Source organism: Pieris rapae, chromosome 13 (assembly GCF_905147795.1).
Source record: "Pieris rapae chromosome 13, ilPieRapa1.1, whole genome shotgun sequence".
NCBI lineage: Eukaryota > Metazoa > Arthropoda > Insecta > Lepidoptera > Pieridae > Pieris > Pieris rapae.
Window position 1 is genome coordinate 9,622,181 of NC_059521.1, and position 26,681 is coordinate 9,648,861.

The 26,681-nt window shown below is 32.1% G+C and overlaps 2 protein-coding genes across 2 annotated transcripts; one reads left to right on the forward strand and one right to left on the reverse strand.

Moving 5' to 3' along the window:
* The first annotated feature begins 350 nt into the window (after window positions 1-350).
* LOC110995897 (actin-histidine N-methyltransferase) lies at window positions 351-26,412 on the forward strand. The gene is made up of 9 exons (XM_022263295.2): window positions 351-801; window positions 1,241-1,462; window positions 1,910-1,998; window positions 2,182-2,321; window positions 21,743-21,851; window positions 22,718-22,845; window positions 24,690-24,889; window positions 25,044-25,227; window positions 25,599-26,412. Exons 1-9 carry the CDS (start codon window positions 516-518, stop codon window positions 25,696-25,698), a joined length of 1,458 nt encoding a protein of 485 aa, XP_022118987.2. The 5' UTR covers window positions 351-515; the 3' UTR covers window positions 25,699-26,412.
* On the reverse strand, window positions 2,462-11,612 carry LOC110995896. The gene is made up of 6 exons (XM_022263294.2): window positions 11,496-11,612; window positions 11,246-11,407; window positions 5,973-6,707; window positions 4,087-5,359; window positions 3,460-4,011; window positions 2,462-3,386 (listed from the first exon to the last, which is right to left on the reverse strand). The coding sequence occupies exons 2-6, from the start codon at window positions 11,384-11,386 to the stop codon at window positions 2,893-2,895; spliced, it is 3,195 nt and encodes a 1,064-aa protein (XP_022118986.2). The 5' UTR covers window positions 11,387-11,407; window positions 11,496-11,612; the 3' UTR covers window positions 2,462-2,892.
* Window positions 26,413-26,681: the final 269 nt, after the last annotated feature.

Sequence of the window (26,681 nt, forward strand, 5' to 3'; positions counted from 1 at the left end):
CATTTTGTTTCCCATGACTTTTAAAAATAGTATTATTAGGTCTTTAATACTATAAAGAGAAAGAATACTGTATAAATGGGTAGGCGCTTGCAACACTTGTGATTAATTAAGTGAGAAAGAACAAAATAGTGAACATAAGATGTACCAATGTGAGTCTAACTATATATCTATACTAACTATATATATCTACTTTTCTGTTAATACCAGATATTGTACTTTACGGTATCTGCATGATGTTTTGTTTATCTGTATTTGCGCTGACCAAGAATGTCAATTGTTAGAGAAATGTCTGTTGTCAAGTCTGTTAACTGTTGTCAGATGTCAGGTATCATTTTACATTGATAAATTTACTTTGTTATTTTTTACTTTTAATTTGTACGGTATTCGAATGGCTCTCTATTTTTAGATTTTCAATAGTTTTCCCACGTTTTGTAAATTACTGAGTATAATTAAACTAATAAATTCAATACCTATTGTTGGGTGCCACATCAGAAAGTTGGAATTATACTGGAATTATGGGCAGAAAGCATCAAAGTAAGCATAATGAAAAAGAAAATAAAATACATCAACAAAAACGTAAAGAACTGAGCAATTTAGTTCAAAAGTTATTAAATTTAACTACCGTTTTCTTCGGCGCGACTAATCAGAACAAATTATGGGATCATCATAAGGAAGTTATTCCTCTTACCAAAGAAATAATGGGCTATGAGCATAGCCCATCTAAAGAGCAAAAAAAATCAAGAGAAGAGAACATAGAAAAGTATGTCATGTGGTTAAAGGAGCATGAAGTAGAATTTGAAGGTACGTTTTAATGAGTATTAAAATTAGAAAGTAAAACTTTTCTTTATATTTAAATTCATATAACTTTAAATATGTAGATTTTAGAACATTCTTTTATACAAATTAACTAGTCAGTTTTTTGTTTGGTTATTATTACTGTTTAATAATAATGTACCTCAATTTGTTATTTTTAAGTAATGGTACAAACACACTCCTAATACCTATCTTTACTTTATTTCACCAGCGAAAATGCTGATGCATATGTATTTAGGATAAGTGGATATGATCTTATTTATTTTTAAATGAATACAGTGAAAATGTCAAGAGAACATTCTCAGATTATTAATTCCATGCTGCCTCTAACCATTTTTTGAGATTGGATTTGTAAAAAGGTTCAAGTTCAATGGCAACTTTAATTTTCAATTAGTCAATTACTATTTGTCTCACTTTTATGTTTTAGGATTGGAAATTGCTGAATTTGAAGGCTATGAATATGGACTAAAAGCTTTAAAGTCATTTCCAGAGGATTCTCTGCTTTTAACTATTCCCAAACAAGTTATGATGACTGAAATTGATGCCCAAAAGTCTGATTTATCAGAATTTATAAAAGATGATGTACTGATGCAAAACATGCCCAATGTTACATTAGCACTTTTTTTGTTGTTTGAAAAAAGTAAATCAGGTGGGTATGGATATATAGAAGCAAAAATTAATTAAGGCATTCAAATCAGTTTCACAGACAAATAGATAAATAAGTTAACCAACAGTTATCATAATATTATAGGCACATTTGAACTTATACTTTACATATTTCTTTTCTTTGATTATGAATATCTGCTACCACCAAATTAAATCTATTATTTTTGTTCTTCATCTGTCTGACTCATAGAACCAAGAAGTCCACTAGGGGCAATAACTGTAGACCAACATAGGCTCTTTATGGATGCGCATTCTAAGTAATGATGGAGTTGAGTTTATTAAGATTATCAAATAATCTGTAGAATTTAAATCCAGATAAACATTATTGCTAAGTGCTCTCATGAGTTTTTTTTATTAATTTATGTTTAATATAACTTTGTTACATTTTAAATGTATATTATTCTTATCAACCATCCTCTACTAATTACAGATTCATTTTGGAAACCCTACATTGACACTTTGCCTGAAAAATACTCTACAGTATTATATTTTGATTTAGAAGAATTGGCGGAACTGAAGGTATATTATAAATTATTTAATAAAATTAGGAGAAGGCTTTATAAAATTACACTCTCATTTTATAAAGAAACATTAATTTCTTTGAATTATTATTCACTTTTTAGACTGAAAAAATAAATAATTTATTATTTAGATATTATAAGTCTCATTTTAAGATTAAAATCAATATGAAAACGTTTTCAGCCATCACCAACTTTTGAGTCATCACTGAAGCTATATACAAACATTGCTCGACAGTATTCCTATCTCTGGCTCAGGATAAATAAAGAAAACCAACCTGGTTTAAAGAATTTAAAGGAAATATTCACTTTTGAAAATTATAGGTAAGTAGAATATTTTTGTTATGAGTGTAAGTTTAATAGATTTATCTCTCAATTTTAGTCATTTTATAGTTAAAATAGTAGTAGCTACCATCTTTTTTCTACATAGTTAAAGTTAATATAACATAAACCTTAAAACCATAATCTTTAAAGGTATATTTAACTGCAATTGTTATCTGTAATCTTTTTTAAAGGCTATGTACATACAATAACAAAACAATTATTTCTACTTATTTATTAGAGGAAGTCTGAAAATACATAGTATTTTATACAAATCTTAACTATTATTGCACTTGCCTCAATACTGAGTTTATAAATTGCCAATTACCATTAAACAATATTAACAACCCCATACTTTCTAAATATAATAAGAAAAATAAACTTATTTTCCATAACAATAAATTATGCTTAAAATCAGTCTAATCTTATGACAAATGCAACAATGATAACAATTCTGTGTCCACAGTCATAAAATGGGCTAAAGTTCACCTAAACATAATATATGAGCTTCATACCTCCGCGAGGGGTGTGGATAAAATTTTTCAAGGTTTATGGTGTACTTGAAATGTATCATTTATTGAAAAGGTTTTCTTAAGGAATCCCACATGTACTCGGGCGACTCAGTTCCTGCATGAGTATCTAATGTGTTAATAGAATAAATGTTTGATGTTAACATAGGACTTTTACTACGAGTACTACTTCGAATACCCTTTCGGTTCTCAAATATTGGCGACGGAAGTCTATCGTCATTGTTACATTGCTTATTTTCTATAATTTTACTTTGTTGTTTCCATTTAAATGCGGCATAGGTCAGCAAAAATAGCACTAACGCTAGGCCTATAATACTTGCGGTAACAACAGTCACAGATCTCGTGTTACTTATTGAGTTATAAATTGGATGAGCACGCGTTTCTTCAATTTTATTTAACAAACTAAATTCCAAATCCTCTTTGGAAGTATCTACATCATTTCCTTTTAATTTATCTAACTCTTCAAAGACAACAATACCGTCGCCTTCCTCGTCATCGTCAAGTAATATTTTCTGTAACGTTTCTGACTTTGTTGACACTGGAACGATAGTAAGACATAAGTAACATCTAAAACATATATATGTATTTGGTATGTATGAAATTTTACTTACTTCGTGGTTGCACTTCCTGATCCTGTGATTGATTGTGTAGAAGTTTAAATAGTTCATTCCAGTTGACTAATCCTTTTTCTGAACCCAAGATGCGACCCTCTCTGATTTGTTTTTCTTCATCTTTTCTATCAATTTCAGGCATAACATCTATATTATTATCGGGTTTCTCGTTTCCATCACCGTTATTAACACTTCCATTATTTTTGTTAAAAAGCGACATTATACCCATATTCTCACCGTTTTCATTCACGTTGTTACCAAAGTCCATGACAACAGGGATATTCATATAATTTGAAGTTTCACCAATATCTTCTATATTCGTCTTTGGGTCCTGAAGATTCGCTTCCAACAAAGCTATCAAAGGATATGTTTCCTTTGATATTGGTTCAATGAGTGATTTGGACAGGAAAGGTTCGGGTGGGTTCGGCTCCTTAGAGGCATTGTGAAATATGTCAGCCAAGTGTACATGACTAGAACCACGCTCTCTATGCTCCACTAATTCATTTAACGTCATGTTTCTTTCCCTAAGTATTCTTGAAAGCCTAGCGCGAGCTGAAAAAATAATTACATTTTTTAATCATCAAGATCAAATGAATTAATGGATTAAAGTATACGGATAATATTTACTCATTGAGTCATTTAATATTTCTTCTATTTCCAATTTCGCTGTTTCTTCTGTTGCAGTTAAATAAGGTTGTATTTTAGGCAGTAATGATGATCTGATATTTTGAGGCTTAGTGGTCCTCATCCGGCTATGATGCCTAGGCGCGGCTTCAGTGGGCATAAAATCTTCTAAAGTGGTAAAATCAGTTTCAATATCGGTGTTACTTGTGCTGGGTTGAGTTTTGGCAATAAATTCAGATGATGTTTGCATATTGTCCGCGTTTAAGACATCTTTTTGTAATAGGCCGTGGGATTCAGTAGACAAATTCTTTTCTCGCAACCGTTTCTTTTCCAATCTATTATTTAGTGCTTGTCTTCGAAGCTCGGACGCGTTAAGCATAGACCTTATATGTGGAATAATTTGTGGCTTTTGCGTGATTGTTACTATCTTTTCTGTTACAGGCACAGTGGTAGGTACGTCATCTGAATTTAATGTGGTGGAGAACACTTCAGATTCAGGCGCGTCTGTTACTTTATGTTGTGTGAAAGAATTTGAATCGTTTATTTCCAAGTCATTTGGGGAAGTTGGTAGAGTGTCTTCTAGGTCTTGTGTGGGTTGAGTTGTTTCTTCAACTAAAACCGTAGTCATTGATACTGAACTGTCTGTTTCGTAATTTTCAGAATTTTGTTTGTTTTCTATATTAGGTTTAAGTTTCCGAGACTTTGTATTCGATGGTATATATTCTACCCATTCTCTTGACCTGTGTATATTTCTATTTTTTTGATATTTTCTTGTTGTTAAAGCCATTAGATCACGACTTAATTGTCCTTTGTACGTGCCGTTGACAGGTCTTGTACGACGACGTAGATTAAATGGAAATCTACGTCTTACATAGGTCTTCGGAGTAGTTGTAATATCCTCAGCAGTATCATTCAAAGACGAAACACTTAGGGTTTCTATAGTGGATTTAGATTCAGTGGTATAAATTATTTCTGTTGTTGTCGTAGCAGTTTCGGGATCATTAGTTTTCTTATATTCATTTATTTGCTTACTCTCTGAATGCTGAAATGTTGAGTCACCGTCATCTTTATTTTTGGGTATACCTTCAAAGTCGCCCACTTGATTTGTATTTTCACTGTTTTCCTCACGGGATTTAAGCAACGACAGTGCGTTTACTCTGCCTTGTAATAGATCACTCAGTGACAAGTTGTTTTGTTGCAAAATTTCACTAAGACTTCTCCCGTTAGATCTTTTTAATATCGCCTTTAACGTCAATGGCGCCAACGGTTCATTATTCTGAAACATAATATGACTTATTGTATGTTGTTTTTCAATTATTGTGTGTGAAACACAAATATTACTCCAAACAACGACAATTGATATTAGTTTTATTATTTTTGTTACTTAGGTGTAGTATATATGAAAATTGTGATTTTTGTTATTCTAAAATATTCAATTACATATTTTTTTTTGATTTCTGTAACTTGTACATTAGTTTGTTAATTACTACCAATATACCGTTTTTAATTCTTCTTCGATATATAAAGCTTTATTTTGTTTATACTCCTCTAATGATAGTTTCTTGCAAAGTGGAATGATTTTATCCATACTCTTTGCTAACCTCCGCGCTTCCGTTTTACGTTTGGTTTTCAAATTAAAACGATTCTGAAGATTAATTAACACTAGATTAAAACATCATGGCAAATAATTACAGCTGCACGGTATATAAGGCTTTTCGAAATGTTTTAATTGACTAGAGACTACTAAGTAACTATATGTATTAAATTTGGAGCAATACAGTATTGCAATCAAACCCCTAACACGCAAACAAGTCTGATCACCTGTGTATCAAATAGTAGTAATCATTTAATAAAGTGGAATTAAAATGATAATCTAAAAAAAAATATACCTGAGCTATCTTGATCAGTGCCTTATTTCTTTCACTTTGCGGTTTTTTGTTTTTTACTTCTGTGAATGATAAACCGTCCTCTGAACTCTTGATTAGACTTTCTAAAGAGAATTCTGATAAAGATTTTTCATTCTGTAGCATCGGAGCATTGTTTTCTGGTGGATTTGTTTCAGAAACCACTTCTATTGGAATGTCTGGTGTATCCTCGTCATTTTCTTCCATATCTTCTTTATTTTCCTCTTCTATATTTGTATCATCTTCGTTGTCAATGGCTTCACTATCCTTGTTCCATACATTTTCGTTGTGAATAGGTTCGGTTTCCTTGTTCCATACATTTTCTTCGTCTATAGCTTCGCTTGGTCTTAAATGGTCGAATTCGCTTAATCTTGGCCAAGAATCGATAGTGGGAGGTCGTTTTCGTCTATGTCCTCGTCTTCTGATTGGTCGTTCGACATCAGATTCGTCTCCCCAATCTTTCTGATTATTCCATGTATTTTTACGATTATGTTTTCGACGTCGCTTTGTGTCAGGGGGATCCACACCGAATTCAGTGTTTCGAGACTGGATATTACTAGATAAATGTCTCTCTTGTGTTAAAAGGTCTGGCTGATCGATTTGTGGTCTACGTTTTCGTTTCCGCATTCGTCTGCGTTTAGGTTCTGCATCTGCATTTCGCCAAGCATCACTTTGGGGTATGTTTGGCAGCATTGGCTCTACTTCCATTGCTCTCCATGTCTGGAAATATATTGAATATTTAATAAGAGTGGATAAAACCTATTTCAAAAGAGTAAGTGTGGATTTTAGCAACTAGAATAATTTTTATATTTCATCTAACGTTTAATAGTGCCCTTTTAGGTGGTATAATTGGAATATATGATTTGACTTTGAAATAAAAAATACAATTAATACAAAAAAATAAAAGACAACATTACAACATATATATCGGCATTGTATAATACAACCCAATTTAATGTCATAGGCATCAGACCATTTATATATATAAAATAGAGGCCAAACGAGTCTATATATAAGAGACTGCAGCCAAAAGACGAGATTCCACAGCTTGCTAGTTATTTTAATAAAACTTGATTAATATCACATCTAGGTAATTTTGCGGAGGTTGAAGGAGGAAAATATTTGCGCATCCTCTGCCCCAAAAGTATATAGGAATCGACCCACATTATTCCGAGACTGAGTGAACAACACCCACTAAAACCTCGAGTAGTTCACAACAGCACCATACTCTCAAAAACCTCCAATGTAGAACAAACTACATTGGAGTTGCTGGACATATCTTATTTACTCCGTCTCGTCTTCTAACCCTAGGATTCGTCCTGAAACGTTTCTCTCGTCTTGTCATCTTGTCTCTTGTTTTGCTGTCATTGCTCTCGGAAGGATACCACTGCATTCCATACCTCGTCACTTCTGACCATTTTTTGGACAACACAAGGCAAAGCATTCCACACACTACAAAGATTATGACGAATACTGTGCAGGATTCGAATACCCTGATAAAAAGAGGCAAAAAGCTTTTTGAGTTACCTTAAGTTAAGTAATAAGAGAGATCATGCACTAAATACTCTGGGCATTGTATGCTAATGGTCTAAGTAAATAATGATGTTTTGTTTGCTTATCTAACATCCGTTTTGTAGACAAAAATATTCTTTCTGCTAAAACGTCATGTTTTAGCAGAAAGAATATTTGCCATTTGAATTCTTGTTAGTGCGCAGTTAAGTGCTAAACACTGGTCAGGGAAGAAATAGGATATAAGAACAATTTATTCCCCTTAATAGGGACTGTAATTAGTGATTTTATTTATTTATTGAAGTTTACCGCATCAAACGTAATAGTATATTTACGGTACACGGTACAAACTATCGTATGTATAACATAATATGACAATTTTGGTGAACATAAATGTTACAAACAAATAAAAAAATTCACATTGGGGTTGCCTGGAAGAAATCGATTGTAAGCGATAAGGCCGCCCGTTGCCTTATAACTTTTGTAACCTGTCTTTTTTATTTTTGTTATATGTATGTTGAATAAGGTAATAAAGTATTTATAAATAAAATAAAATATATACTTGTAATTTTTGTAAAGCAAATTAAAAAATACCAGCAAAAGCTGATTAGGTATGGGATAGGCATTTAACCCACTACCGAATATATCCAACTCCGAATATGTACAGTTTATTCTATGTTCTATGATATCTCAATGTATAAAAAAAATTAAAGCATGTTTCAGCCGAATGCAATAGAAATAATAATAATTTGTCTAACGACGGTCTATTTTAATCCTCAATGAAAAAACCTACAATACACCTATTATTATGGTTGTTTATTAATTGACTTAACGAAAACAGTCGCAAGAAATATAAGCGATGCCCGTTCGGAAGTTATGATAAAAACACCAAAATTTTATGTTATTATCTCATCGAAGAAATCAGTTATAAAACATATTTAACATGTAATACGAAAGTTGAAAGTGGCTCGACCAGTTTGACGCGAGCTTGCGAGTTTATGATAATTATACGTAATACTATGTAAGTTCAGTCGATAAGTTCCGTACGAATTATAGACGCTGTTGACGAACAATATTTTAATTTGTTTCTTGGGGACTTATAATGGATATTATGATACTTGGATTGTATAATATCCATTATAGGTGTATAAATAAAAACGTATTAGACTAAATAATTTCGTCGGAGTAAAAACTATTGTCTTGCGCTAGTTTAATATTCAGAGATGATTCTATGTCTACCTATATTTTTTTATATATACAAAGCCTAAATTAGACCAGGGAATTGAGTGAAAAATACCGACAAACAATTTTCGGATATTTTAAAATGACTATATCACAGTGACCATATTTTGTTACTACAGTAACTACTAAAGAAACGATATAATAAAATTATATGTTAGGTAATGTTTTACTTGGCTTTAATTTTTAAGTAAATGTATACAATCATCAGAATAAAGAAATCAATTTAACTTTCAAAGAACGGCTGAACTTTCTCGAGTGATGTTTCGCTGCATAATCTCGATTTATTATAACTCTGATGCCTTTATAGTGAACATGCAATCATTGCAAAAATTATAATAAATAAAAATTAATTAAATATTGATGAATTTAAAGAGCACTTGCACACAAATAGTTTCATATTTATTTATCAATATTGTAAATATATTATGTAAAAAAGTATTTACAAGTTATGACTATAGAAGTGTCCTCAAATAGTTTCACAAGTGTTTTATTTTATTTCATTATATTTTAAATAAAAGTATAATTATTATCTACCTAAAAATAAAATAGTTGGTATGAAAATGTAAGTAGCAATTTAAGTATAATAAAAAATAATTCTAATTTTAAAAACAGTAGCTTCCAAGCGCCTTTTAAAATTGTAGGAAGTGACTGTTTTAGATATTACGCGTATTAGTAAATATATTTTAAAATCATTGATTTATTCGTCAGTTTGCACGACAAAAGAAACATTTGCACAGATTATAAATAGCTACTAACGCAAATTCCATCTTACTCACTACAAAACGTTTTCTAAATGTGTTCATAAATATATACATAATCAGTTAAATGTCTAAATTATGTGTGTAGGTATCATTCGTTTTACATTGCTACATTGCAAAAATTCATCAAATTTAAACTGTTCAAATGTAGAAAACCTTTTTCATTCATAAAATTCGTCACAAAGTAGTTGAAATCAGTTGTTTACAGTCGGGTTACGTAAATAGAAAACACTGATTTGCAATTAAATGCCTTAATCAACTTTGGCAAGCTTCAAATACCGTACGATTCATAGATTTCCATAAAGTTTTGTATTTTTGTAACGAAGAACTGGAAAAGTATTGGATCGAAATTGTTTTAGGACTTTCGAAAAATTATTTATAGTCTGTTTCTATTTAGGTTTATTTATAATATAGCCTTTATTTACCGAAATTCTGTAATCTATTATCTTTAGTATATTTTCACTACAGCCAAGGCCTTCTCTAACCCTTTCCATCGTTCTTAGCGACTCTTCTCGAAACGCCTGCTGTTAGTTTGAGTTCCATTAATTTAATTAATAAATAAAAATGAATAGTGTTCGTTAAAAGAAGACATACTGACAAAGATACGAAAGCGAATGCTTTGGTGGTTAGGCTATTTAGGTTTAAGATATACAGGTCAACAGAGGATGAAGTGATCCGGGGTTAGGTAGGTTTGTCGTACATTAATTATCTGTGGCGTCATAACCTTTTTAAGCCTGGGCGGGCTACTGATTCTGGCAGATGAATGATGATTTTACAGGAAATGCCAAGCATCAATATAATATATAGACTTCTTGAAACTGGTAATAAATTACATTATCAAAGATTCTATAAAAAATAATTGTCAATCAATTGGAGATCGATCTCCTGTGCCTGACACACGCCGCTTAATTTTTAAGTCGCTTCCTTTACGGTACGAGAGTGAAATGCGCATAGACAGAAACGGGAATTGTATGCAAGTCTCAGGGATTATTTATTTATTAACACTTCATTGCATACAGAAATATAATACAGTAGACATAATTAAATTAAATGGAGAGCAACTGGCGGCCTTATCGCTTTCAAGCGATCTCTTCCAGGCCATCGATGTGATTATGTTAATTTTTTTGGATATGCTTCTATCTCGTACAAGTATTTACTACGATAACGATCTAGTAAGTTCATAAATTCTTTAATAAAATGCTTGCGTTATCGAAACTCCCGATATTAATATTTATAATACTTTCTTTTCGTTTGCAGTATGATGTATAAGTCCATTTGGTTTGATACTATCAATATAATAATATAACGCAATATATTAAATATTAAAAATGTGATTTAGAAACCACGGTTGAAATTTATTTTGTTAAAATTATTTGGTTTTACATAATCTATTAAGGGTGTAGTTTTGTGTGACGAATTAATACAGCTCACAGATTAGATAGACAGAGATATTCATGTAAATTTCGTAAACTTTACCAAATTAACAATATACAATTAAAAAGAAAGCCTCTCTGCTACAGATTGCCTTTTCAAAAAGGTTTGTAAGTGTGCAAATGTATAATTCATAAAACAATAAACAAAATATTAAAGTATATGAGTGGAAATACCATATTAGCGCACTTAGCTACTGAATTCTTTGGAATCATACTATACTTGTGAAACAAATGTTTGTTGATACAACAAGCACTGATCTTACATAAAATTCATGGTAAAGCTATTTTAATAAAAATCTAAAAAATTAGCTCCCACCTGCTCATATCCAGGTGATCCAACATCCATGGACCTGGCTCTCAACCCCCTCTGACTCCTCTCATACTCCTCTTCAGCAGTATGCACGATAATAACCAACGCAGCCAACGTACTAAGTAGCGTCATTGCGGTTCTACCCATATTCCAACACTGCACAAACCACTAAGGAAAGAAGGATAGAAGACAGAAAGAAGTAAATTGGTGTACACTTATCAATTTATGTAAACTTGTAGTGTCGCAGGCAGCTAACCGATTAATAGGGAAAAACTCGAGATTTCTCGCGCGCGTTTCCCCCCATTTATTTTATTCGAGCGTGAAAGTGTATACGTTCGCACGCGGCTAACCGATGCGTCTGAGTGGCGACTGGCGGGCCTGAGTCGCGCAGCTATGTAATTGTTTAGATTTGGTTTTCTTTTGTAATCAATTAATGGGCTTTTGGAATAAGAACAATAAGGCTGTATTCGATTAACAATTCAACTTGCCGTATGAGTAATGGTTACTGTTATTAAACGCTGGTATTTTAAATGAATCGACAATTTTCTTGAAGTATAGGATTTTGTATTACATTTTTGTAACTGTATTAGTAGAGTACTTTTTTGCAAATACTCTTTATCGGGCTATAGTTATACTATACTAGCGGCCCGTCCCGGCTTCACACGTCTGGGCATTTATTAACATCTTGTAGATATATTAATTAATATTTATAGGTTATATAAATATTAATTAATATATATATTATATAACTTTTTTTTGTATCTATCTTCTATAGTTTTTGCAGCGTTGAAATATATTTTATAGGCATGCTTTTACATATTAAGTAACAGTACTACCTATTGTAGTTTTAGTAGGGATGATCCTTATTTTTTCTTGCGATTAAAATAGTCTATATTAATCAGTGACAATGTGGCATTCACAATGGTAAAATATTTTTTAAAATCGGTCCAGTACTTTTTGAGCCAATTCATACAAGTATTTCCTTCATAATATTAGTATTTCGTATAGGTAGACACTGAGAACCAAGTTCCTTAAAAATCTTATTAAAAACGTTACTCTCCTATTATTCGGCGTATTAGCTAAAAACATTTTAATGAATGAAAGCATTTCTATGATTTTGTCAAACTATTTTGTATGGTCCTAGGTATATTCAAATTAATTAAGTTAAAATGCATTGATTCTTACCGTAACTTTATAGAAAATCTTCAAAACTATGTAGAAAACTTAATTTATAGTTTATAACACTAAGAACCAAGTTCTTTAAACACTGAATAAACTTTCATTATATGCGATGCAGTATTCCAACTACTATGTAGTATGTTAAACAGCTTCAAAATAAATATTTAGTAATACAAGCACTGAAAACACATTTAAGCAAAATAAAAATTAACTGTTTTATATTGTTTCATTGTATTATATGTACCCGGAAAAGTGTTTTGTGATACATATGTTCCTGGGGACTGCGTCTGCCTGATTAGCTGTTATTTGTAATTTTTAACTAAAAAAATATGTACAAAAATACTGTATGGTTCTAGCGATTGGTAGAGGCATAATCCAAAAAATATAAATTAAAGAAAAGAAAAACTTTATTATACAATCAACACAACCCTGTGTTGTAGGCAGTCAGTCTCTTCCTTTTGACATCTTAACTGTACTTTACTTTATGATTTCTACATAACACAAATTATAATAAAACCATTTTGACAAAAAGAATATTTTATGTATCAGCATGGGACAGGTTGACGAGATATTGTTTGAGATTTGAGATGAGTAGTATGTATAATTTTCAAACAATTATTTATTAATGTTCTATATTAAAGTATTTTAATGCACGTACAATAGAAAACTTATTAATATAAAAAACAAGAAAACATAAAACCTAAATCTTTTTATAACTAAACTAAAATAACTCATAAGAAACTCGCAAAACAGCATTAAAATAAAAACATCATTTCCATATGTTGTCTATGAGCATTCCGCATGGGAGACGACGCGTCAAACATTCCGTTTCACAATACACTGATCAACGTGGTTGTGATAAGTTATCTCGGAAGAAAGTATTTCTAAACGTTTTGTGAATTATAGGGAGTGCTCTGTAGTTTTTGCTTAATTGGGATGCATAGTATTATAACGATATAATATATATTTTCTATGTGTGTGTTTGAAAAGGCAAAAATTTTGTCGTCGTCGTGAAAATTTTTTAAATTTTTCACGACTTTGCAACCTTCCACCCGCTTATAGATATTAAATTTGTATATATCTATCTTTTTGTATACTCTAATATATATTATAAACTTAAAATTGGTCGTAAAAGCCAATGACGTTGTTATTAAGAACCTTTTACCAAAGAATTCAGCCGGGACGATTGAGTTGGTCAATATAAACGGTATGTTGTTCTAAACGATGTCGTCGTAAAAGATTTTGACTGCATATTTTGACGTTCATAAGTGTACTTGTTACCTATATAAATAAAGATATTCTTTGTTCTTTGTTTGTTTGTTTATTGTAATATAAGTATCGCGCGCCGTAAAGTAGTATAACATTTCGTGAGTGACGACAACGACTTTAAACGTAAATGTTACCATTATGAGACGTAAAGTACTGGAAAGTAAAAAATAAAGCGTAATTCAATAATAGTGTAACCTACTCCCCGAAATTCGTTAGATAATACTTGAACGCTCCATAAGTAGGTGAAATCTGGTCATACCAAGTAACCCAACCAATATAGAGCATACAGCAATAATTAATTTAAAAAGTGACAACTAAAGGAATACCATAATTCTGATGTGTTCAAGTCATAGTCATAGTCATAATATCTTTATTCATTTAGGTAAACATGTACACTTATGAACGTCAAGAAAAACAAATTAAATTTATCGTAAATTTACATTTACCACCAGTTCGCAAGTCAAGGGCGTAGAGTCTAGAGTCCTATCAAAAGGGGATGGTTTAAGCTGTTAAACAAGGCTATCGAAAAGCGAGTTCATATGTTCAAACCCCGGCGTCGTTTCGTGACGGATTTAGGTTTATTTTAGTATGTGATATAGCGAAGAAAAACGTGAGGAATATGTACATCTTTGGAAGATAGCCTTGCCTTTATATATCAGGGAAACGTAATTTAAGCAAAGACCTAACGTGTCGTGGTTCATGTAACATCCTCCCTTGCGAGGGAGATGCTTAAGCCCGTTCGGAGCATATGCCCCCCTCGGGTGGTGTATAGGTTCGCGCCCTGCTGATACAGGGCAGTACGGGGGCGGTCAATATAGCCCTTGGTGGGGGCTGCAGCGCGCGAGGAGGCATAGGCTCGACTCGCTGCTCTCATCCGATAGGGCAAAGACCTAAGCTGAAAGCCTAGGTTTAGAAAAGGCTTTAATATAACATTATAAATTTGAAACGATTATTCAAAAGCCTATAATTTAGTTCATAATTAATGTGAAATACTTTTTGTATATTACGTGAGTAATGGAAAGTGAAGTGAGTAATATATATAACGAGTGTTATTAGTATAACGCGCATTAATCACATCGAAAATTATGTTTGTCGCGTATTTTCGTACGATTTCCGCCTTTTGGTTATTTATGTAACGACTTTAAGATCTTTTATTTATTTGTTTTTAAATAACCAACGCTCGGTGCACTGATACATTGGTGACATGAATAAAATACAATTTCTAATATGACAAGTACTCATAGGAAAACGTAACAAACACGAAGAGATATACAAAAAAATAATAAAACCAAAATTTTTCGTTTTCTAAGTGTGAGAGCTACTAAGGATATTCAGACCTAGCTCGTTTGTCAGAATGCTCAATCGATGACTTTTGGCCAAAACGCACAAGTACCTGGCGTATCTAGAGGGTAATTAATAGTAATTAATATTAAGGCCCTGTTTCACAATGTATGGATAAAGTGCCAAATAGCTATGCAACACATAATTTATTCGAAAGATAAAAGTTTCGAATAAGATACTTCGCATTTCATGACGTATAGCGCTATCTGACAGTCGTGAAACGCAAAAATAATGTTTATCCTACCAATAAGTAATAAACAGCTTATTTGGAACTTATCCGGACATTATGAAACAGGCCCTAAGACTTCATTGCGAATGCTGAAATTGAGAATCTACTAAGTCGGGTAATAGACGTAATGATCAATGTATATTTTTTCTCATATCACGTTGCGCAAGCGTTCTCGTTAAGTAGAATGTATGGCTTTTACCTTTTTTGTGTCATTAACCGACTTGTTGATCGATTTGTTTTGACTCAGGATTGTTTATACAGTATAGTTTATATTGACTGTTTATAGTTATTTTTCTTCTTTATTGAAAAAAGTACTGAGATTATTTTATAAATCTAGGTAATCTATGAAAATGTACGCTAAACACGGGGACAATATTATTATGATAACTTGCTCGCAATTTTTACCATTATGAAAATAGGTCACCAATAACTATTTACTATACCATATTATGTTGTTCTAGTATGGAGCTTGAACAAAGTATTTTAGATTTAGTCTAATATAGAAAATAATCGTGTTACAGTATTTGTAACCTAAACTTGTTACACCTGACCGATTTGATTCTTGGTGTATAATCAGTAGACAGTAATGTACGTCAAACATTTTTATTTCGCACTTATAAGTACATATTCATTCATTTTCGTCCTTATTCGAACAACTTTTTCAATAGCGATATTAGTATAACAGTACTTTAAATAATAATCTTTATTCGCCAAAAATAGTTTTCCGGGTCAGTAAGTTTTCTTCAAAAATTACAAACAAAACGCAACAATGCACAGAATTTCACATTAAATATGTACTATGAACTGTGAAAACAAGTATTATAGTAATGAATTATGTAAAATTGTTACATAATTATCTACATTTGTAGCCTCGCGATTGTTCGTCGTTTTTATTTAGTGATCTAGTAAGCTCTTGAGTGAAAATAGGGTTGCCAGTTTTAATAAAAATTCCAACCAATATTTTGTAAAATAAAGAAAAAAAAACCATTACTTTCGACGTAATAACAACATTTTTTTGTATATGGTACAAAAAATGGTGGTACGATTCAAACTTTGCATACTCTGACACACAATCTTTCATAATTAAAAGGTAAAATTTACATATTATCTAAGACACGAATCCAATGGTTCTAGGAAAGATCCCTATATGTTGACTGGATAGTACATGCAGCATCGCACGTCATTATCTTCAATAATTTATTGCTTTAGTTACAATTTAGGTCGCGCTTTCGATATATTGTTCAGGTTATCGTTTGTTCAATCGGTCCCTTCTTCTCTGTCTTTCCTGTCGTTCACAGACGTTTCCTACCTCTTACTTAGGTAAGTAAGAGTACGAAGGTTCCTCCACGCGTAAGCCTTGAACACCTTGCCCCATAATTTATGTGTTGCCCACATTTATTTCTCGTTCCTGTCACTTCTCTCTGTGTCATATATTATGCTGTACCTACCCTTTGATAAGCGTAGAAGTGAGTCAGCAATACTACATTAATAGTCAATATTTCAATAGAAATTAATTTGTCATATCGAACATGGTATAATGGTTGCAGCTCCTTACAAACGTTGTGTAAAAGAAAAAACTTGGCGATTAGAAAGAGTGGCGGAAGTTTATTGCCAGTTCTTCTCTTCCGTTCTACGCCCTTGATTTGATAACTGACAGTAAATGTAAAAATAGAAGTATTAAATGTATATTTCTTTCTTGACGTTTATAAGTGTACATTATGTTACCTACATTAATAAATGGTTTTTGATTTTGAAGTAGAGAAAATTTTATTAATTATTCACTTTATGTGATGGTTAGTTAAACTTTTAACTCTAGTTTCAGTTAAGTATAATTGACACCATCTTTCCAATAAAACAATTAGACAATTACGTATTAAAATTTCACCCTAGTTTTTCTTCTTCGTAGTCTTCGTTACTGAAGATCGTGCTGTCTTGAATACCTTGACCTATACTTGCTGCACACCAATACATTCTCAGCTTGTCTTGTAAAGATGTTGCGACTCTGGTCTCTCTCTTAATCAGACCTGGACTGATCTCAACTTCTTCTGCGATTACTCCTAAGCAGCTTGTCGGGGCTGTCCGGTTCTGTGGAAGTTGCTTAGCACCCATTTGTAAATGATTGCTGACAGTCTTGTTGACCTTTGGTTGTGAAAAGACTTATTGGCTACGAGATCCTTTAACAAATACCTCGTGTCCATATCAGAAGTAGTGATACTCATTCGGTAGCCCTACCTATTAACAGTTCTGCCTTAGCTAGCGCAGGTCATTGTTGGCGTTTCACACGAACTCTTACTTTCCTTAAAGAATACATAATAGATTGTTGGAAAAAGCTTGTTATCTCGAATGACGTGTACAATCAATGTGGAACATTTTCATCTAAGTTTCACTAAAACATTCGTGTAACTTAAGTTAATATAGTTGTTGTGTAAGATACAACAAGAATGGCGGAGAATTTCTTGCCAGTTCTTCTTGCCCGTTCTAAGCCCTTGACTTGCAACTGGTAATAAAGGTACATTTAGAATTAATTTAACATCTTTTCTATTGACGTTCATAAGTGTACTTGGTTACTTATACGAATAAAGTTATTTTGACTTTGAGTAGGTAATGGTATAAATGCAATGCAACAGAAAGAGACGAAAAAGTATTGTTAATAGTGTAATTAATGAAAAAAGGAGATTAAACGTTTAATTCATGTTATTACTACATCTAACTGAAATCAATAAATATCTTATGACGAAACCGAATTACGTTTTATTAAAAGAGAAAGAACGAGAATTATCTTTAATAAAAACACGAAAAAAGGAAAGTTAATTAAATGCTTATTAAACTACATTTTAATAACACTAACATGTATGTGTTGGTGTTATTAAAATGTAGTTTAATAAGCTCTTAATCGCGAGTTCTTCGTCTTAAAATAGGCAAAAGTCGTAATTTTTTGTAAAAAGTTTTTTTCATTCATTGTTACTTATTAAGGTAGACTCGTAGAATTGTAAATAAGATTAATATGTCCCAATTAATGCTATGCTTTTAATAGGAAGAGCGTACATCGAACCGTGTATTGTTTTTTCAAAATCGCTTATACTCCAAGTAGGACGAAATATGTATTTCTCTATTTTGTAATTATTTCAAAACTTAACGAAATATTCATAAATTTCAAAATGTAATTACTATTTAATTGAGTTTAGCAATTTAAATATACATTTAGTATAACCTACTTAATTAGGTTCATTGACCTTATTAAAAACCTTGATTAATTTGTCCTTACTTTTATGACATTTTGAAAATAAGCGTACCTACTCCTCTCTAAAAAGCCGGCAACTTTTATTTAAAAATAATAATGATTAAGCGATAAATTTCTTTCTGAATAACGCTGCAAGTAAATATTGCAATAAATTCTTTTAAGGGTTAAACTTCTAGCATAGTACTATTTTGTATGAAGTCTAATCACTATAAGGGTGAGATTTAGAGTCAAAACTTGGGCCTAGACGTTCGTTGGTCAAAATCCGTTACGTTTTTGATATACAAGAGCCAACTCAGAGGTGCCAAAAACTTACACAGTCACGCTTATACAACTCCTAGCTACCATCCATTCACACCCTGACACATACATAATGTCGTATAAGACTTGTGTTTTATTATTTGTAACACAAACTTTCTCTCTCTAAAAAAAACTTTTAACTAAAAAAAATGTTTTAAATATTTACCATGCACTGCTGACTTATTGTTATCTAGTTTTTTAGTTAGTGTGAGGACTAGCTACCAATTAATATAATATATTAATAGGTGACAAATATCATATGTAGCCAAATAATAAAAACTACATATTATGTAGTTTTTATTATTTGGCTAAAGTCAAGCCAAGCCGGTTTCTTCTCTCTTTATGTTTACATAAAAATATATATACAATTTATTAACTCCGGTTCGAATGTACTTAATTAAATTCAACTAAATATACAGATTTTTAGATCTCGATACGGGCCTATAGCCTTGAGAGTGCCCTGCTATCGTATGTTCGAATCACGGCTGTGTACCATTGCCTTTATTTCTCCTCTCACATATACAAACAAGGCTTTTATGATTAAACTAAGATGATAATATTTGGAAGATTATGCGAGAGACTGGTCTCTGTAACAGGAGACCGTGACAATGTTGGAAAACATCGCGTGGAAGGCATCCCTTACACTCCAAAATCGAACGTGTTCCCAGAATCTTATATATCCTATACAGTATTCTTCGGCCAAGAGCTTAGAGGTTGCAGCGCCAATATTTTTTTTAGAAATATCATTAAAGACACAACAAAATTAATCGTGAAACAATTGTTCCGTTGGGAAATTACGACGTCTAATGGCAGTGAATTAATAAGGCTAACATTACAGTTGGTATTAATATTAATAAGTATTCGAATACATTTCTGCAATTTATTATAAAATGTGAAATTTGTTATTATTATTTTACGTAGAAATGCGAATGTTTAGGTTTCCGTTGCGTTTATTTATTACGGTTTTACGATTAAACTGATTCACTTATAAATATTTTTTTTATCTATGTATCAGATTTATCATAATTCATCAGAAATATTTCAAGTGCTTCTTAAATATATTGGTCTGCGAGTGACTCCGGAATCATGTTCATAGATATCTAAAATACAAACAAATATAACCTTTTTAGGTCTGGGATTCAGATTTCTGTATCTGTTTCATGATCATTTGTCAATCTAATGGGCAAGTAGTATCAGCCTCTTGTGCCTGACACACAACGTTGACGTTTGGGTCTAAGGCAAGCCGGTTTCTTCACGATGTTTTCCTTCACCGATCGAGCGAATGTTTAATGCTATATGCTTAAAGAAAGTCCATTGTTGTATAGCCGGGTATCGAACCTACCTATAGTCTTACGCTTAAGCCACTAGGCTGACAGTACTCTAGATTACTATTTAATATTATAATTAATTATAATATCGATGGAGTATACCAACAGTTACGGTTCAATTTTAACCCGCAAGAAACTAACATGGGCTGAGGTGACTCGGGTAGAAACTTATAAATGTGAAAGGATAATCGCAAACTTAAAACGTGATTGAAAGTCATAACCACATTATAAAATACTTCCTTGGAATTGCATAATTTACAGTAAATTACTTTGCGGTCGATAAATGATAGGGATTCAAATGAATTAGTTATGTTAGAGACGCGAACATAAAATGTCTTTTTATCGATTATTAAACACGAATTTATTAATTTATTACGTTATTTACATTAAAAAGATAAAGATTTAAAAACTGCTTAGAGATTTAAAAAACCTAATTTTTTTTATTACAGAAATACATACGTTATCCTTACAGACTATGCCAATACGATAATGTCGAGAAACATTTAATAAAAATTTGATATATAATCTAAATCATAATATACACAATTGCTAGAAAGTGGTGTATATCGAACTATAGATCGATAATATGCTCCTATATTTAAAATGTTTCTTTCATCCAGAAACAGTACATTATGACTTCCTTTTTTTATAGGACTAACAGTTAGCTAACAGTTAGGAGCAGGTTATGACAATTATCATATATGCGTTTCATGTACCCAATTGTAGAAATGACAAAAAATTCTGCCGTAAAATTATCAACACTCACTAAGATAAATAATACAAGATAACGCGGGTTCTGCCAGCCAGCGGGCACCGACTCGCGCATAAATATCATGAAGATATTTCCGCAGTAGTTCTCTCTCTAGCCCGGCGGGAGACGCCAATCCTTTTAAGTATATAAACTTCTTTTTTATGCACTGGAAGATTTGACACACTCTCAGAAGCTAGGCTGAGCTTCTCGGCAATACATCTAAGTATAACAACAAAATTGCAAATAAAATTGTTCTATTTTTCTAGATTTTTTTTCTTATTAGCCAAGATTTTTTTAATAGTTGAATCAATTTTTTTTTATTTACGTAGAAAACCTACAAATATATATATTTATTGTAATTGACGCGGGTAACTTCGTAGTTGATTTCCTTCATTCATACAATTTTGAAAACATTCATTAACAATACGCGTGTTTGGTAAATATCGGTGTATCCCTTACAAAGTATCCGGCATTTTTGTTGCCACAACTGAAAAATAGAATACCGCCTTCGGGCTATAAATTTTTACTGACGATAAAGCAATACTAAGTTTTCTGGACAGGCGTGCCCTTCAATAGGCCAGTTTTCACTCAACATCAGGTGGGATGTTCAAAGAAAGTCCTGGCTAAATAAGACATCCAGAAAGAAGCTCAGAACTAGAACTTTCTTTGCTAAATTGTTTGTTGTTTTGTGTTTTATGTAATATTTATCTATGTATGATTACATATGCTATAAACATTATTGAGCGATGATGCCACACATAGATTTTAATTTGTACAACATTTGAGTGCGACTGCTAATAAATTTAAAGTAAATTAGTTAAATCATCGAAACGTATAATTTTTTGTATACCTATGCTATGATTTACAGATGGGCAGTATCAACGGTGATGACTCGGCAGAACCATATTCAGCTGACGGACTTTACCACAACAGCCTTCATACCATTGTGGGACATGTGCAATCACGAGCAAGGAAAGGTAAAGTAGTTGTTACTCTACAACTTTTTTTTTAATATCATGTGTTTGATACTTTCTTATATTTTTCCTATAGACTGACTTAAATTTATTTAGAGTTGACCTTGCGATTAACACCTAAGATCGTTGGTTCGATCCCTGGTCGGGCACCAATGGACTTTCTATTTCTATGTGCATATTTAACAGTGTCTCGTACGGTAAATGAAAACATTGTGAGGACAACGGCATTTTTTTTATAGAACAGGGGGCAAACGGGCAGGAGGCCTATCTGATGTTAAAGGACACCGCCGCCCATGGACACTCACAATGCTATTGGGCTCACAAGTGCGTTGCCAGTCTTTTAAAGAATTGGTACGCTCTTTTCTGGACCTTAAGTGGAATTGGTTCGGAAGTACGGCATGTCACAAATGTAAAAATCGACGCGTCAGAAAGAAGGCAGATTATATATCTTTTATAATATAATTAATTAAAGCATTTATTAGTAATTCAAATTTACGATACATACATGATAAATAATATTTTTTTTTAACGTAAAACTTTTTGCTAAAATGAATATATACTAATTATCGTTAATTTAGGTGGTAAAATCTTTCAATATAATATCGTAATTTTGTGTATCATGCTGTTGATTAGATTTTTATGAAGTTTCTATTTAGTTTTAATTATTTTTTTTGTTTTTTTAATTTGTGGTTGCTTGTTTATTTTTTTTCCCCGGGCTATCTTGCTTATGTTATAATATAATTGTTGTATACACTGACAGGAACATTGCATAATACATATTTGTACGTACGTTTTATTAATAATAAAGAATCTTTCTTATAGGTTTTATTCCAATAAATAAATTTCAGAGCAAATGTATGCAATTTCAGATCAGTACGGATTTCAACAAAGACGGGAATAGAGGTGAATGTTATGCAAAACGCGACTTTAAGCCTGGTGAACAAGTGTTTATTTTCTATGGCGCACGACCCAACGCAGACCTCTTCGTTCATAATGGGTAAATTATGTTTGTATATCCTATTAATTACATTGTGGGCGCCAAATAACCGTGATTATAGCTGCGTGTAGTAATCAATGTGTTCAGTTAAGAATAATATGTTTTAGTTGTAAGTCTCGTTATTTGTGATATTTGTCAATTCAAAAGCTAGCAAACTGTGGAATCAACTCCCTGTGGGGGTTTACCCTGTCAGATACGACCTCCAACTATTCAACATTCGAGCGTACTCCTCCCTCAAAGGCCGCCATCGCACCCACTAAAAATGGGTGTCTATGGGCTGCGATGACTGCCCTTTTTAGGCGTCCTGCAGGCGCAAAGAAGGAAGCGGCCTTTAAATAGACATTTCCTAGACAGGTGTGTCTTCCAATAGGCCACATCCGGCAACGCATTCGCGAGCCTTCTGGCATTGAGAGTGTCCATGGGCGGCGGTATCACTTAACATCAGGTGAGCCTCATGCCCGTTTGACCCTTGTTCTATAAAATAATAATAATAAAATAAATTACCGTCTAAAATTCGCTAATTAGCGCGTTAAATTCAAAAAGGCATGAAAGATGCATGTTAAAGTAAACATAGTAGACTAAAATTGGGATTGCTAATGGCGACGTGTATCTCGCTCTAATATTCATATTAAGTTTCTCATGTCCTTTTTGTAAAAAGATATAAACTTATTTAAATATAAACATAAACATTTCCTACGTTTAGATATACTCTCGGGGCCTATACGACGATTTGGGAAATCGCCACGCTTATAAAACTAAGAAAGTCTTTGTGAGAAAAACAGCGTCGGCTGCTACAGTTTTAATAATCATATTTTAAAATAAATAAACATTACTGTTGACGTTAATAAACAATTTGCTTTGTAATACTATGATATAATAATCACGTAACTGATTACGCATGTTGCATCACTGTGCGAACTGTTATATCGATTATTGCCAACGAAATAATTGCCTTATTAACGTACTCGATAGAAATGTGTATGTTAGTTAAATAGAAGCGACTCTAATCCCTGAGATCGTAGGTTCGATCCCCGGCTGTGCCCCAATGGACATTCTGTCGTTGTGCGCATTTAACATTCGCTCGAACGGTGAAGGAAAATATTTTGAGGAAACTGGCTTGCGTTAGACTTAAAAGTCGATGGCGTGTGTCAGGCACAGGAGGCTGATCACCTACTTGCCTGTTAGAATGACAAAAGGTAATGGAACAGATACAGAAATCTGATCTTTGTATTTTAAGCCGGTAGGTTCAATTGACATGAATAGTGTTTAGGTCCTTCCAGAAAAGAGCGTCTTAGGGAGACAATGCACTTGCGATCTAATTGGTATTGAGTGTCCATGGGCGGCGGTATCACTTATCACTACACTCACACTCACTACGGCACCTCAGTTTACACTGTTTTCTATTATTATTATATCATTCTTTTTCTGTGTCTGAGGTGCTTGACGGATGACTTTGATTAAACTTCAAATTATTTATTCAAATTAGATCATCTAAAATAGCAGTTTTGAACGTTAAATAAAATATAAAGATGATTCTAGTTGCCCCTTCCAAAAGGTTAATGTGGAGAAGAATGGGAAACTGAAAATGAAGAAACTCCACACTTACTCTTTTAAAATAGAATTTACAATATTTGCATACATTAGTTAAATTATATGTGAAGTCAATGTACTCCCAGAATAAAATTACTATACAGGTGTCAATGATACGTCGGCGCATTGCTAGCGCCATCTATTGAGATTTTCGTCGGAAACGAAACATGTAGTAATTGTATAGTCTTTATTATTTATACAGCAATGGTCGATCTATCTGCCGATAGATATTTCATATATTTGTTTAATTTCAGTTTCGTCTACACAAACAACGATTATGATTATTTAACTCTAACGATGGGAGTGAGTTTAAGTGATCCGTTGCGAGAGTTGAAAATGACGCTGTTAACAAAATTGGGGTTAAATAATGTCACCCAATACCGACTTTACAAAAAGGGGACGATTATTATGCCCGAATTACTAGCATTTATACGGATATTCAATATGAATAAAGGTGGGTTTTATGTATAATTTTGTGTCGATTTCTGATTTATTCTGTACTGACTATACTTTTCAGTATCTAATTGATTATTTTGGTTTTTACTTGTCGTTTTGTTTGTCTTCGTTTATTATGGTTACAAATTAATAAACATATGTTTTTTTTCCAGATGAATTAGAAAAATGGAGCAAATCCGGTCTCCCTAGTGACTTGGTGTCGTCAGAAGAATCCAGCGCGAAGGAAGTGGGTTGTGATATCGACGCGCGCGCATACAAGTATTTATTAACGCGATGTAATATTTTGGTGTCAGCATACAAAAAGTTGGAGGTAAAGGATGCGAATAGTCAAAATAGGTAAATATGTTTAATATTTAATTTTATTAATGCAACTTCTTCGATAGAAAGATTCCCTTTGCCTTAAGTTCTCATGTCATTTTCACATCTTCCTATAACATATTTTTTTTTTCTTTTAAATTTATTTATAAAATATTTTCATAAGTATCTGATTGTTCTCATGTGTGATGTTTGAGAGTGAAAATAACAAAAAAAATATGTAGTTTTCATATCAAATCTTAAAAAACAAATTAAATAACGTCGAAGCCACGGCCTACACGGTCTTATAAAACTTTGCTTAAATAATGCGTAAAAAGAGCTAAATTAAAAAATATTAAATTTAGCATTTTATGAGAAATGTCGTGTATTACCTACATATATTTTTTTTTCAGAAAAAATATCCAACTCCTAAAAGAATGTGAAGTACAAATACTAGAAAATGCCATGAAATATATAAATACGACATTAGAACAATTAAAAGCTATCGCATAATACCAAAGCTATTTGTATTTGTGTGTCAGGCGGTTAGTGCATTTTTGTGTATTTATAAATCAATTTTTATTTAAATATATTGTATATATATAGTAAATAAATTATTTTGTCCTTCAATTTCTCAGTTTGACAGTTTACTTTTAAGTTTTTGAAACATTAGATGGAATCTATCGTAGTAGGCTTAGAAGGCTGATTAAGAAATAATCAACTATCTTATAACGTCATTTGTCATTTTGACAATTTACTTTCGTAATTATATGTTCAACATTGAAGTGCATTCTAATGGAATGATTTGTCAATTGTCAAATCAGATCTGTCAGAAGTTCGCAGGACTTTTCATTATAAAACAACTTGACGGAAAGAGAGGAATGGTTACTTTTTAGTTAATGTGTGATTATTTTTTTATGTTATAAGTATACAACGCTACCAACCTTATGTATTTTCTATTTATATAATTGCGATCATCGAATTTATTTTTTAAATACATGCGCAGAATATGTGTTTTTATTCAAAAAATCTAATTAAAATTGACGCCCAAATTCTTAACGGATCGTAATTGCTACTATACGTTTCAACAAGCTGATATTGAATGGCGTAAATCGTGATTTATTTGTGTATGTAAAGTGCAATATTATAACGAATTATAAAATAAAACAGTATTTTTACGTTAGCTTTTACTAAAAATTATGTTTTAATATACGTGTTTTTTTATTATTGTCTTTTATTTCTGCACATATATATGAAATAAATATACATAATAGCTCTGTACACGTAAGAATCCAGGTCACCTAAACGCATACGAAAAAGTCATTTAATTCGGTCCAGCCGTTTAATAGGAGTTTAGTGACTCAACAGTTTAGTAACAGACGTACAGTAGAATTATATGTTTATAGTAACCCAACTTTAAAAGGTGGTGACAATACAATTAAGAGTTAGGATTTAAAAAATATATATCAAAAGAAGTTTAAATGAAATATTTAAGC

What these genes read in the sequence shown, in the direction of transcription:
- LOC110995897 (XM_022263295.2), top strand. Translation starts at nt 516, where the DNA reads ATGGGCAGAAAGCATCAAAGTAAGCATAATGAAAAAGAAAATAAAATA. An exon ending in GCATGAAGTAGAATTTGAAG is followed by an intron (nt 802 to 1,240) that starts GTACGTTTTAAT and finishes TTTATGTTTTAG; the next exon opens with GATTGGAAATTGCTGAATTT. An exon ending in GATATTCAATATGAATAAAG is followed by an intron (nt 24,890 to 25,043) that starts GTGGGTTTTATG and finishes TTTTTTTTCCAG; the next exon opens with ATGAATTAGAAAAATGGAGC.
- LOC110995896 (XM_022263294.2), bottom strand. Translation starts at nt 11,386, where the DNA reads ATGGGTAGAACCGCAATGACGCTACTTAGTACGTTGGCTGCGTTGGTT. An exon ending in CACTGATCAAGATAGCTCAG is followed by an intron (nt 5,360 to 5,972) that starts GTATATTTTTTT and finishes ATTATGTTTCAG; the next exon opens with AATAATGAACCGTTGGCGCC. An exon ending in TCAGGAAGTGCAACCACGAA is followed by an intron (nt 3,387 to 3,459) that starts GTAAGTAAAATT and finishes CTATCGTTCCAG; the next exon opens with TGTCAACAAAGTCAGAAACG.